Genomic DNA, 14,091 nt, shown 5'->3' on the forward strand with positions numbered 1-14,091 from the left:
ATTTAGCAGACGCTCTTATCCAGAGCGACTTACAGTTAGTGAGTGCATACATTATTGTTACTGTTTTTGTTTTTTCATACGCCTCCGTGGGAATCGAACCCACAACCCTGGCGTTGCAAACGCCATGCTCTACCAACTGAGCTACATCCCCTGCCGGCCATTCCCTCCCCTACCCTAGACGACGCTGGGCCAATTGTGCGCCGCCCCATGGGTCTCCCGGTCGCGGCCGGCTACGACAGAGCCGGCCTGTTCCTAAGAAATCTAAGGCTACCTGCCACAATGATTACCACCCTGTAGCACTCACATCTGTAAGCATGACGTCCTTTGAAAGGCTGGTTATGGCACACATCAACTCCAACATCCCAGACACCCTAGACCAGGGATCATCAACTAGATTCAGCCACAACCTATTTTTTTTTGGAGCGGATGTTCAGGGGACCGGAACATAATTACAAATCATTTGTACTGCAAATTAACCGCAGGAAGCCCAAACAGATATATTTGACTAAAACATAATCATTTAATGCTTACTGTATACGATCACGTATACTGAGTGTACAAAACATTAGGAACACCTCCCTAATATTGAGTTGCACCCCCTTTTGCCCTCAGAACAGCCTGAATTCATCAAGGCATGGACTCTACAAGGTGTCGAAAGCGTCCCACAGGGATGTTGGCCCATGTTGACTCCAATGCCTCCCACAGTTGTGTCAGGTTGGCTGGATGTCCTTTGGGTGGTGAACCATTCTTGATACACATGGGAAACTGTTGAGTGTGAAAAACCCAGCAGCGTTGCAGTTCTTGTCACTCTCAAACTGGTGCGCCTGGCACCTACTACCATAGCCCATTCAAAGGCACTTAAATATTTTGTCTTGCCATTCACCCTCTGAATGGCACGCATACACAATCCATGTCTCAATAATCTCAAGGCTTAAAAATCCTTCTTTAACCTGTCTCCTCTCCTACACTGATTAAAGTGGATTTAACAGGTGACATCAATAAGGGATCATAGCTTTCACCTGGTAAGTCTGTCATGGAAAGAGCAGGTGTTCCTAATGTTTTGTACACTCAGTGTATATCTCTTAGCATGGGAATACTTTGGAACAGATTAAAAAAGTAAAATCACTTGGAGCTGATTTGTTGGTGTTTTTAGTCTTTTATGTCCAACAATTTATTCAGAATTATTTTAAAGAAAACTTGGGGGAGTAACTACAATGTATTGTGGAGTAACTACAATGTTGTTGATCCATCCTCAGTTTTCTCCTATCACAGGCATTAAACTCTGTAACTGTTTTAAAGTCACCATTGGCCTCATGGTGAAATCCCTGAGTGGTTTCCTTTCTCTCCAAATCAAATAAAATTGTATTGGTCACACACGTGTGTTTAGCAGATGTTATTGCGGGTGTAGCGTAATGCTTGTGAAAAGCCTACTACTGTTGTGTTGCCTGCAAACTTGATTGATTGAGTTGGAGGCGTGCTTGGCCATGCAGTCATGGGTGAACAGGGAGTACAGGAGGGAGCTGAGCACGCACCCTTGTGGGGCCCCAGTGTTGAGGATCAGAGAAGTGGAGGTATTGTTTCCTACCTTCACCACCTGGGGGCGGCCCGTCAGGAAGTCCAGGACCCAGTTGCACAGGGTGGGGTTCAGACCCAGGGCCTCAAGCTTAATGATGAGCTTGGAGGGTACTATGGTGTTGAATGCTGAGCTATAGTCAATGAACAGCATTCTTACATAGGTATTCCTCTTGTCCAGATGGGATAGGGCAGTGTGATGGCGATTGCATCATCTGTGGATCTATTGGGGTGGTAAGCAAATTGAAGTGGGTCTAGGGTGGCAGGTAAGGTTGAGGTGATATGATCCTTGACTAGTCTCTCAAAGCACTTCATGATGACAGAAGTGATTGCTACAGAACGATAGTAATTTAGTTCAGTTACCTTTGCTTTCTTGGGTACAGGGACAATGGTGGCCATCTTGAAGCATGTGGGGACAACAGACTGGGATAGGGAGAGATTGAATATGTCCGTAAACACACCAGCCAGCTTGTCTGCGCATGCTCTGAAGACGCGGCTAGGAATGCCGTCTGGGCCGGCAGCCTTGCGAGGGTTAACATGCTTAAATGTTTTACTCGTGTCAGCCACGGAGAAGGAGAGCCCACAGTCCTTGGTAGCGGGCCTCGTTGGTGGCACTGTATTATCCTCAAAGCGGGAGAAGAAGGTGTTTAGCTTGTCCGGAAGCAAGACGTCGGTGTCCGCGATGTGGCCGGTTTTCATTTTGTAGTCCATGATTGTCTGTAGACCCTGCCACATCCACTGAGTTTGGAAGGATGCCTTTATCTTTGTAGTGACTGGGTGTATTGATACACCATCGAAAGTGTCATTATTAACTTCCCCATGAACAAAGGGATATTCAATGTCTGCTTTTCTTCTTTTTACTCATTTACCAATAGGTGCCAATCTTTGCGAAGCATTGGAAAACATCCCTGGTCTTTGTGGTTGAATCTGTATTTGAAATTCACTGCTCAACTGAGGGACCTTACAGATAATTACAGTGCTATGAAAAAGTATTTGCCCCCTTTCTAATTTTCTCTACTTTTGCATATTTGTGATACTGAATGTTATCAGATCTTCAACCAAAACCTAATATTAGATAAAGGGAACATAAGTGAACAAATAACACAACAATTACATATTTATTTCATAAACAAAGTTATGCAACACCCAATTCCCCTGTGTGAAAAAGTTATTGCCCCCTTACACTCAATAACTGGTTGTGCCACCTTTAGCTGCAATGACTCCAACCAAATGCTTCCTGTAGTTGTTGATCAGTCTCTCACGTCGCTGTGGAGGAACTTTGGCCCACTCTTCCATGCAGAACTGCTTTAACTCAGTGACATGTGGGTTTTCAAGCATGAACTGCTCGTTTCAAGTCCTGCCACAACATCTCAATTGGGATTAGGTCTGGACATTGACTAGGCCATTCCAAAACTTCCAATTTGTTGCTTTTTAGCAATTTTCATGTAGACTTGATTGTGTGTTTTGGATCATTGTCTTGCTGCATGACCCAGCTGCGCTTCAGCTTCAGCTCACAGACGGATGGTCTGACATTCTCCTGTAGAATTCTCTGATACAGAGCAGAATTCATGGTTCCTTCTATTAAGGCAAGTCGTCCAGGTCCTGAGGCAGCAAAGCATCCCCAAACCATCACACCACCACCACTACCATGCTTGACCTTTGGTATGATGTTCTTACTGTGGAATGCAGTGTTTGGTCATTGCAGCTAAAGGTGGCACAACCAGTTATTGAGTGTAAGGGGGCAATTACTTTTTCACACAGGGGAATTGGGTGTTGCATAACTTTGTTTATGAAATAAATGAAATAAATATGTAATTGTTGTGTTATTTGTTCACTTACGTTCCCTTTATCTAATATTAGGTTTTGGTTGAAGATCTGATAACATTCAGTATCACAAATATGCAAAAGTAGAGAAAATTAGAAAGGGGGCAAATACTTTTTCATAGCACTGTGTTGGGTACAGAGATGAGGTAGTTATTCAAAAATCATGTTAAACACTATTATTGCACACAGAGTGAGTCCATGCAACTTATTATGTGACTTGTTAAGTGCATTTTTACTCCTGAACTTATTTAGGCTTGGCATAACAAAGGTGTGAATACTTTCTGAAGGCACTGTATCTTAAATGTATGCCTACATTCAGATATAAATATCTCTGTTCAATAGCACTTACCCTTCAATTTCTTGACCAGTTGTCTGAGACAGGAATGTTGTTTTGATGTGCCAATGCTTAGGCAAGTTCTCTGCATTTGAGGCTACTAAGCCCATGAAACTGGTCCTTGAGTTTCTGGATATGTTTAGCAAGCTCAGACTCTGTGTCATCAGATAAGACCACTTGCGTCTGATACTCTATCATAGCCTATCCTTCTCACAGGTACGTTTGTTATCTTTTTTGTCAATGTACTTCTTCAGTATATACAATTGAAGTCGGAAGTTTACATACACCTTAGCTAAATACATTTAAACTCTGTTTTTCACAATTCCTGACATTTAATCCAAGTAAAAATCCCCCGTCTTAGGTCAGTTAGGATCACCACTTTATTTTAAGAATGTGAAATGTCAGAATAATAGTAGAGAGAATGATTTATTTCAGCTTTTATTTCTTTCATCACATTCCCAGTGGGTCAGAAGTTTACATACACTCAATTAGTATTTGGTAGCATTGCCTTTAAATTGTTTAACTTGGGTCAAACGTTTCGGGTAGCCTTCCACAAGCTTCCCACAAAAAGTTGGGTGAATTTTGGCCCATTCCTCCTGACAGAGCTGGTGTAACTGAGTCAGGTTTGTAGGCCTCCTTGCTCGTACACACTTTTTCAGTTCTGCCCACAAATTTTCTATAGGATTTTGTGATGGCCACTCCAATACCTTGACTTTGTTGTCCTTAAGCCATTTTGCCACAACTTTGGAAGTATGCTTGGGGTCATTGTCCATTTGGAAGACCCATTTGCGACCAAGCCTTATGTCTTGCAAGCAACCCCCTTTTCCTCCAAACATAACGATGGTCATTATGGCCAAACAGTTCTATTTTTGTTTCATCAGACCAGAGGACATTTCTCCAAAAAGTACGATCTTTGTCCCCATGTGCAGTTGCAAACCGTAGTCTGGCTTTTTTATGGAGGTTTTGGAGCAGTGGCTTCTTCCTTGCTGAACGGCCTTTCAGGTTATGTCGATATAGGACTTGTTTTACTGTGGATATAGATACTTTTGTACCTGTTTCCTCCAACATCTTCACAAGGTCCTTTGCTGTAGTTCTGGGATTGATTTGCACTTTTCACACCAAAGTGCGTTCATCTCTAGGAGACAGAACCTTCCTGAGCGGTATGACGGCTGTGTGGTCTCATGGTGTTTATACTTGCGTACTATTGTTTGTACAGATGAACGTGGTACCTTCAGGCGTTTGGAAATTGCTCCCAAGGATGAACCAGACTTGTGGAGGTCTTGGCTGATTTCTTTTGATTTTCCTATGATGTCTATCAAAGAGGCACTGAGTTTGAAGGTAGGCCTTGAAAAACATCCACAAGTGCACCTCCAATTGACTCAAATGATGTCAATTAGCCTATCAGAAGCTTCTAAAGCCATGACATCATTTTCTGGAATTTTCAAAGCTGTTTAAAGGCACAGTCAACTTAGTGTATGTAAACTTCTGACACACTGGAATTGTGATACAGTGAATTATAAGTGAAATAATCTGTCTGTAAACAATTGTTGGAAAAATGACTTGTTATCATGCACAAAGTAGATGTCCTAACCGACTTGCCAAAACTATAGTTTGTTAACAAGACATTTGTGGAGTGGTTGAAAAACGAGTTTTAATGACTCCGACCTAAGTGTATGTAAACTTCCGACTTCAACTGTATATGCCATTTAGCAGACGCTTTTATCCAAAGTGACTTACAGGCATGCTTGCATACAGTTTACGTGGGTGGCCCCGGGAATCAAACCCACAACCCTGGCGGTGCAAGCGCCATGCTCTACCAACTGAGCAATACAGCGTCATTCAGTCTATTTTTTCATCAAGTTGCTGCTGCAGTGTCGTGTATTCATGGATGCCAAGGGAAGCCAGGCTTCCCCAAAAAATTTACCCCCCCCAAAAAAATATACTACAAAGAAATATAAAATTTAAAATAAAAATAAAATAAAAAAATACTAAAAAAATGTTTTATCTTTCATCTCTGTTTCATAATTTTCCTTCAATTCGCAAGAGGCTGAATGTATCTCACAGGAGAAAGCATCCCAGCAAGCGAAACAGCGCCCCTCTGTCTCTCTACGTGTAGGCCATCAATCTGATGCTGTCTGGTCCAAATTAGTATGACATTGTTGCCGCCCGTAGCATTTTGGCCAGGTAGCCTAGGACAACAAACAATTAAAGTGTACAGTGGGGAAAAAAAGTATTTAGTCAGCCACCAATTGTGCAAGTTCTCCCACTTAAAAAGATGAGAGGCCTGTAATTTGCATCATAGGTACACGTCAACTATGACAGACAAATTGAGAAAAAATTATCCAGAAAATCACATTGTAGGATTTTTAATTAATTAATTTGGAAATTATGGTGGAAAATAAGTATTTGGTCACCTACAAACAAGCAAGATTTCTGGCTCTCACAGACCTGTAACTTCTTCTTTAAGAGGGTCCTCTGTCCTCCACTCGTTACCTGTATTAATGGCACCTGTTTGAACTTGTTATCAGTATAAAAGACACCTGTCCACAACCTCAAACAGTCACACTCCAAACTCCACTATGGCCAAGACCAAAGAGCTGTCAAAGGACACCAGAAACAACATTGTAGACCTGCACCAGGCTGGGAAGACTGAATCTGCAATAGGTAAGCAGCTTGGTTTGAAGAAATCAACTGTGGGAGCAATTATTAGGAAATGGAAGACATACAAGACCACTGATAATCTCCCTCGATCTGGGGCTCCACGCAAGATCTCACCCCGTGGGGTCAAAATGATCACAAGAACGGTGAGCAAAAATCCCAGAACCACACGGGGGGACCTAGTGAATGACCTGCAGAGAGCTGGGACCAAAGTAACAAAGCCTACCATCAGTAACACACTACGCCGCCAGGGACTCAAATCCTGCAGTGCCAGACGTGTCCCCCTGCTTAAGCCAGTACATGTCCAGGCCCGTCTGAAGTTTGCTAGAGTGCATTTGGATGATCCAGAAGAGGATTGGGAGAATGTCATATGGTCAGATGAAACCAAAATATAAATTTTTGGTAAAAACTCAACTCGTCGTGTTTGGAGGACAAAGAATGCTGAGTTGCATCCAAAGAACACCATACCTACTGTGAAGCATGGGGGTGGAAACATCATGCTTTGGGGCTGTTTTTCTGCAAAGGAACCAGGACGACTGATCCGTGTAAAGGAAAGAATGAATGGGGCCATGTATCGTGAGATTTTGAGTGAAACCTCCTTCCATCAGCAAGGGCATTGAAGATGAAACGTGGCTGGGTCTTTCAGCATGACAATGATCCCAAACACACCGCCCGGGCAACGAAGGAGTGGCTTCGTAAGAAGCATTTCAAGGTCCTGGAGTGGCCTAGCCAGTCTCCAGATCTCAACCCCATAGAAAATCTTTGGAGGGAGTTGAAAGTCTGTGTTGCCCAGCGACAGCCCCAAAACATCACTGCTCTAGAGGAGATCTGCATGGAGGAATGGGCCAAAATACCAGCAACAGTGTGTGAAAACCTTGTGAAGACTTACAGAAAACGTTTGACCTGTGTCATTGCCAATAAAGGGTATATAACAAAGTATTGAGAAACTTTTGTTATTGACCAAATACTTCTTTTCCACCATAATTTGCAAATAAATTCATTAAAAATCCTACAATATGATTTTCTGGAATTTTTTTCCCTCATTTTGTCTGTCATAGTTGACGTGTACCTATGAGGAAAATTACAGGCCTCTCTCATCTTTTTAAGTGGGAGAACTTGCACAATTGGTGGCTGACTAAATACTTTTTTTCCCCACTGTATACTATATGACAGAGTCATAGACCGTTTCGTCAACATGAAAGAGGAGGATGCCATTGGCGTTTCTCTACAAGTAGGGTGAGTCAACATGTGTTTCTACTTGCACGAACGCACACATGCACACAGAAATCAGAACCATTGACAGCCACATCATATTTAGCTTATGTTGATGTAAATCTTGGTGGGACAAACTCCCCATAAAAAATGTTGATGCATGCAAGCAAAGCCACAACACAACACTAAACAATACATTAATTGCTCTATAATTGTCACGACTTCCTCCGAAGCTGCCTCCCCTCCTTGTTCGGGCAGGCTTCGGCGTTCATTGTCACCTACTAGCCACTGCTGCTCCATATCGCATCATTCCATTTGTCTTGTCTTGTCAATTACACACACCTGGTTCAAATCCCCTCATTAGTACATGTATAAGTGTTCCCTCTGCCCCCCTTGTCCTTGTGGGTGATTGTTATTTGTGAGTTGAGTGTAGCTCGGTTGAGCTACCCGTACCTTGTATTTCCGGGCTATTGTTCCCCGTGTGCCTGTATTTTGTTGACGCTATCCAGCGTAACTGTTTCCTACGGAATAAACTCTGTATTCGGTGATTTACCCTCCTGCGCCTGACTCCTTCAAATCACACTCTCACAATAACGGTGACAAACGGTGCCCACAAACAGTTAGGGCCTACATAAAGCTATCCCAACAGCAGAGCTTTCTTTTCAGCACCATGGAGTGAATCCTTACCAATGCTACACCTGGCTATCAACGGAGACTTGTCTGGCAGCGAAAAAGTTCATTCAGCCTCATTTACTGCCTTTAAAAAAAACATAGCTGATATGGCTGACTTGCTTAAACAAATGTGGTTTCTACTGACAATTGAGATGTACAAACTATGGAATAAGGGGACGACGAGCGGATAAGAGGCAATCCATAATTTCGATTAAGACATAAATGAGCAAGCTAGGACATACGTAGTTAATATAACTATTTGTTCAGCACTTTTGAAATGTACAGCGACAGAATTTAGAACATGGGCCGTTCTTACAGTATTCTCCCCGTACACCAAGTCAGAACAGTAGGCTAAGTTATGAGGGGAAAAGGGACCAAATGATTAGAGTGAGGGGCACATGGGCTACTAACAGCTTACTACACAACATACACTTAGTATTACTTTCTTAGCTACAGTAGACATATCTCCCTGGCATATTACATAATTTCTGCACCAGCATACAAGACAATTGTGGACTCACTGTTGTTGTGCTGTGCTCACTTGAACAGAAAGGTGGGGCGGCGGTCCTTCGTGGTGCAACTTTTGTCCTCAAACTTTGTCATCAAAGTCTGGCATTCTCTGGATTTATGGTGCTTTCAAGACAACTGGGAACTCTGGAAAAAAACAAGGTTGAATCATGACATCAGTGATCTTCAGGTCGGAGCTCTAGAAAGAGGCCAGAGTTCCCGACTTGGAATTCCGAGTTGGATGACCTTTCAAAACGTATTTTCCCAGTCGGAGCTCGTTTATTTTCAGAGTTCCCAGTTGTCTTGAATTCACTAAAGTCTTAGATTTCCCGGTTCCGAATTTCCAGTTGTTTTGAACGTGGCAGAAGTCATGCTGGATTGACAGCATGGCCAATGTTGAATGTTTATCCTTTTAAGCTTGGAAAAGAGACCCTTAAACCCAGACTTGGACCACACACCCACTCCACTGAATAGCAGGCTAGTGATTGCCAGTGATGACAACTTAGCAATTTTGTTGCTAGATTTAGCAAACTTTATTTTCAAACAGCACCTAGCAACAAATGTAGCTACTTTAAAAAATTTATTTGGAACTTTTAGCAACTTTTGAAAAGTGACTCAAACGCTAAAATGCACGCATTTTCCCTCTAAATGACACAAAAACTATTTTCTCTGTCACACACTCAGTCACAACACATGTGCCTGGCTGCAAAAGTGCATTGTGAGTGATGTCAGCAGCAGGTGCTCAGCTCGTGCACAGGCAGCAGCAGGCCAGCCAAGCAGCACAACAACCTGGAGAGAGCTGGAGAGAGATGCCTAGCGCACACATAATTATTTGAGTTAAGTTGCTTGTTCAATAAGATAGCATATATACCTTGTAATTAGTAAATACACTGCTTAAAACTATAATTGTTCAGAATGTGTAGGTTTACTAGTTAATAAGAAAATAAATAAAATGTAATTGTTCAATAATGTGTCATGTGTAATTGTTCAATAATTCAATGTGTTGTGTTTAAAAATAAAAATATCTGATTATATAAAATGTGTTGTGTTTATATTACTTTTACAAATAAAAATATGTGATGATAAACAAACAAATCTAAACGAACAAATGTCAAATCATATTTGTCGCTGAGATGGCCAGTCAATTTGAGTAACGTTATTGTGTATTCTACGTAATGACGCAGTTTTACGTTATTACGTAATGTCATCACGCAATGACATCACAACGTCATTTAGCAACTTTTAGCAACAAATCGACCTGCTTTGCAATGCTTGCAGTTAGCCACTGATTCCTTCCAAACCACTCATTGTTGAATTTGCGGTTTCCAACTTGTTGTGTAATGTGTAATAGGCCCTGTGTAGCTCAGCTGGTAGAGCATGGCACTTGCAACGCCAGGGTTGGGTGTTCGTTTCCCACGGGGGGCCAGTATGAAAAAATGTATGCACTCACTAACTGTAAGTCGCTCTGGATAAGAGCGTCTGCTAAATGACAAAAATGTAAATGTTTATGGCCGATGAGCACCGATACATTTTATCTCTTCATATGACAAGGATTGAAAAGGATTTGCCAGTATATTGTCGACTTGATTCATGATGATGACTGCTAGCTTGCTAATATTTTGAAAGTATGATGTTGACAAGATCAGTCCAATCAAAGCTACGGTAGATATAACGTGATATGACATCATTTTATCTGTGTCCAATGACCTTGAGCCTTCTTGGATGGGCACTTCTAGTGTAACTCTATGGCAGCACCCAAGGGGCTTGAAATTTCGAGCTCTCCCTGTAGATTTTGCAGTGACGTAGTGCCCCCATGAGTGACAGAACACTGAGCCAATCACGGCGCAACTAGAGAACATTACCAACCCCTACGCTCCGTATTTTCCGCTGGCTGCCCCACCACCACAGAAAGCACTGAGCTAGGCTGAAACACCTGCATTTTGGAGCTGCCTTACTCAAGAAAGCAAAAAAGAGACCATGTTGGTATGCAGCTTTATTAACTAAATGATTATTACATTTTTTTTACATTGTTTGCAAACTGATATGTGACACGTATTAATGCTAAAATAACATGCAAAACAGGCAACAACAACAAACAAACAAATATAAATATATATTTTTTAGCTAAACAGGTGGGGCTTTAAACAGGTGGGGTTGAATTTATTCTGCCACTGTGTCTTCTTATTGTCTCGGCCTTTAGGCCGCAGGAGGGCGGGAGGGCTTCCCCAGTGATTTTACCCTCGGACTGCAACTGTGCTGCTGCTCAAATGGACTTCTTCTCTTCTCTCACTTCCTTGGCTGCTCTCTCAAAAACGTCAAGGGGGACTAGACCCTAGCTTGTTTTATGTTTGTATACACAGGGCATGATGATGTCTGCTCTGTAACAATAAAAATGCACTTGAGTTGAATTTTGAGTTCATATGCATGACACATTGCAAAAATATTATGCATATGTGATCAAAATGTAATCATCATTTGTATGGGGTATGGTGGCCATTGGCTCAACTTACCCCAAGACAAACATTTGGACTATATTAGCCCACACAGCTACAAGGATGCACTTTAATACTAGGTTTAGGACCTCATATTGTAGCTTATAGAGACTCCAACTGATGCGGAAAACTATCTTAAAACTATCTACTTTGGTTTAGATACAAGCATCATGACACAATACATTCATTTGACTTTGTTTTTTGGAACTAACTTGCTTACCACTTTTTCCATGTGGTTTCTTCCTTCACAGACTCCATGAAATGATGACCTCTTCTTAAATATTTGGTCGTATTATTCATTTTGTGTGTTTCCTAGAAACAAGGGGTGGCTCAACTAACCCTTGGTTAACTAATGTCAAGTTGCGTCAATTCGAATCTGGTATAGGAACAAAAAGAGGTCAATACACGTCTTCTAAGATAGACTAGTATTTTAATTAATGCAAACACTTGAATGGTAAATATGATGTTCGTATATACGGGCTCACTGAAACACCACGCAGGGCAGTCAGAGAACTAACTTTTTCAACCCAAGGTTCTTCTTTAATACTCTGACAGAGATAGTTCCTGCTCCAGGCTGGGCCTGTCAGAGTAGAGGCTGGGTGTGGTTTAAACTTACCCAACCTATCGTTGGCGCTCAGGCTGGTCCCAGCCCCTTGGCGCATCCCTGTTGCTGGGCATTAGTTTTTTTTGTTGCAGTACACATGTCCTTGAGCAGTTTAACAAAGAGGCAGTGTGTGTGTGTGAGTCACAAGTCTATCTCAGCCTACCCCCTAACGGTTCCTCACATTAATCACAGCTTGTTATGTTAAACAATCTATATCAGTACAGCACAAACCTATTATGTTTAATCATTAATGTATTATTTCTAAGCTAGGCATCACGTCTAGTTGTAAGAGAATAGATCCCCCCACTAACCCTTTGGCTCACTTACCCCACTCTACCCTATTATGAATTGTATGACTTTGGACAGGGATGGGGTTTAGTTGGTATTTTGGGTGGGGAGATGGGATGAGGGAGGTTTGTAGGGCTTTATGTTATTTTATCAGTAAAGGGCTAGGTAGGAGAATATAAGATAGTCATATGAAGCCGGCCTCACTCTCCAGGGCAGTAGGTGGCGGTATATACTCTGAAACGTTAGTTGCGATCCGCCAATAAAAATTCTAAGAAGAAGACTACATCAAAGATTTTACACTGAGGTATGTTCTATCTGTGACTACATGTTAACATGTCCCTTGTACTCTTGCGTATACACAGTGCGCCTTACGTAACCGCCCAGGCTCACTTTCTAATTGGCGCAGAAGCTGTCAGTCCAAACCATGCTCTCCAATGGGCTTTCTGCTTTCTGTCAAACACAGACCGCCATGTTCTGTCCCCGGAGGCTTGGAGAAATCTTGGAGCGTAGTCTGAGTGCGTAAACAGGGTTCTGGGCTTCAAACTCCGCGCTGGGTTTATCCTAAAGAACTCAACTAATCGATATGAGCCGTCCGTCCTCTGCGGGCGGTGGGGGCGGAGGACTCGGCGCCGGGAAAGCAGGAGGAGGAAAGCACGGAGGTTCGGGAGGAGCTGCTGCCTCAGCTGCAGCCGCCGGAGTAGGAGCTGTGGCCGGGTCTGGCTCGGCTCTACCTGTCGCTGCTGTTGCCTTGCCCTCAGCAGCGCTACCTGGACAAGCTGCTGAACTTACAGCCTTGTTCGAGTGCCCGGTTTGTTTTGACTACGTTCTGCCACCGATTCTGCAATGCCAGGCCGGACATCTAGTTTGCAACCAATGTCGTCAAAAGCTGAGTTGTTGTCCGACTTGTCGCGGCCCTCTCACCCCGAGTATCAGGAACTTGGCTATGGAAAAAGTTGCCTCTACTCTACCGTTTCCTTGTAAGGTAAGTAAAGACAGACATGCGTTGAAGCCGAAATATGCAGTTACCTGACTAGCTAGCGTGTTGTATTTATGGCCATTTAGTAGCTAGCCTAGCTACTTAGCTTGCGCTCACTTTGACAAGTAGATGTGCGAGCACCTCGTGCGCTCTCGTCCCGAGATCAAAACATGTTGCTGTTGGGATGATGACGCAGGATCCAGGTTTGTAAATCTCCAGGCTGTCGCGTCTTTCCCATCAGATCGCTTCTAGTATATTGTACTTGTGTACAGTTATCCATTAATCTGAAACAAACAAAGTGTCTGAACTAACATTACTGTCAGATAAAGGATGTTATGTTGTCATAAGGGCCAAATGTGTTGTCATTGACTTTGAGTGAATCATGAACAGAACAGTCTGTAAATTGGCTTAATAATTCACGGTCTTGACTGATCAAAGGACCTTTTAAAAGTTGTGAAATCAAGACATTCAATGGTGCTGATATCATCACTCTTATTGCTCAGTATCCCAGGGTCCTGAGGGTCAGAGGTCACTGAGTGGAGGGTTGAGGTGAATTTATCTGTGTGAAAATCTGCAAAGTAAACACACAAACACAAACATGCACACTGATGCTTACACACATCACATGATGAGTACAGCCTCATAGTACACACACACACAGATCAGATGCCTACATACACATTTATGCGCCCTTTGGATTCCCACATTCTAAACAGAGCAGGTTTAATGTGTACAATTAAATTGGCTCACACTACACTCATTCATGCTTGCTTGAACCCACTCAATCAAGCTGTCTCTTCTTTATAGTAGTGTGAAACACACATCAGCACTTGTATCTCCTCTCTCTGTCAGTCAGGCAAGTAGCCGCTCCTGCTCTGTAATGGTGCTCTGACTGCATTACGGAGGCATTAAAGTTGTATCCACGCACTGTGGTGCTACAATCCTGTGAAAG

General features: G+C 42.7%; 1 protein-coding gene across 1 annotated transcript in view; it reads left to right on the forward strand.

The window, feature by feature from the left end:
* Window positions 1-12,746: 12,746 nt before the first annotated feature.
* LOC311142521 (E3 ubiquitin-protein ligase Siah2-like) overlaps window positions 12,747-14,091 on the forward strand; it is a gene marked incomplete at its 5' end in the record, with an annotated part of 33,137 nt that continues 31,792 nt past the window's right edge. The window contains one exon of the mRNA XM_084178182.1: window positions 12,747-13,145. Within this exon, the coding sequence (XP_084034308.1) occupies window positions 12,747-13,145 (399 nt within the window). The remainder of the gene's footprint in view (window positions 13,146-14,091) is intronic.

This window comes from Coregonus lavaretus (assembly GCF_964263955.1).
Source record: "Coregonus lavaretus genome assembly, chromosome: 15".
In the NCBI taxonomy this organism is placed as follows: domain Eukaryota; kingdom Metazoa; phylum Chordata; class Actinopteri; order Salmoniformes; family Salmonidae; genus Coregonus; species Coregonus lavaretus.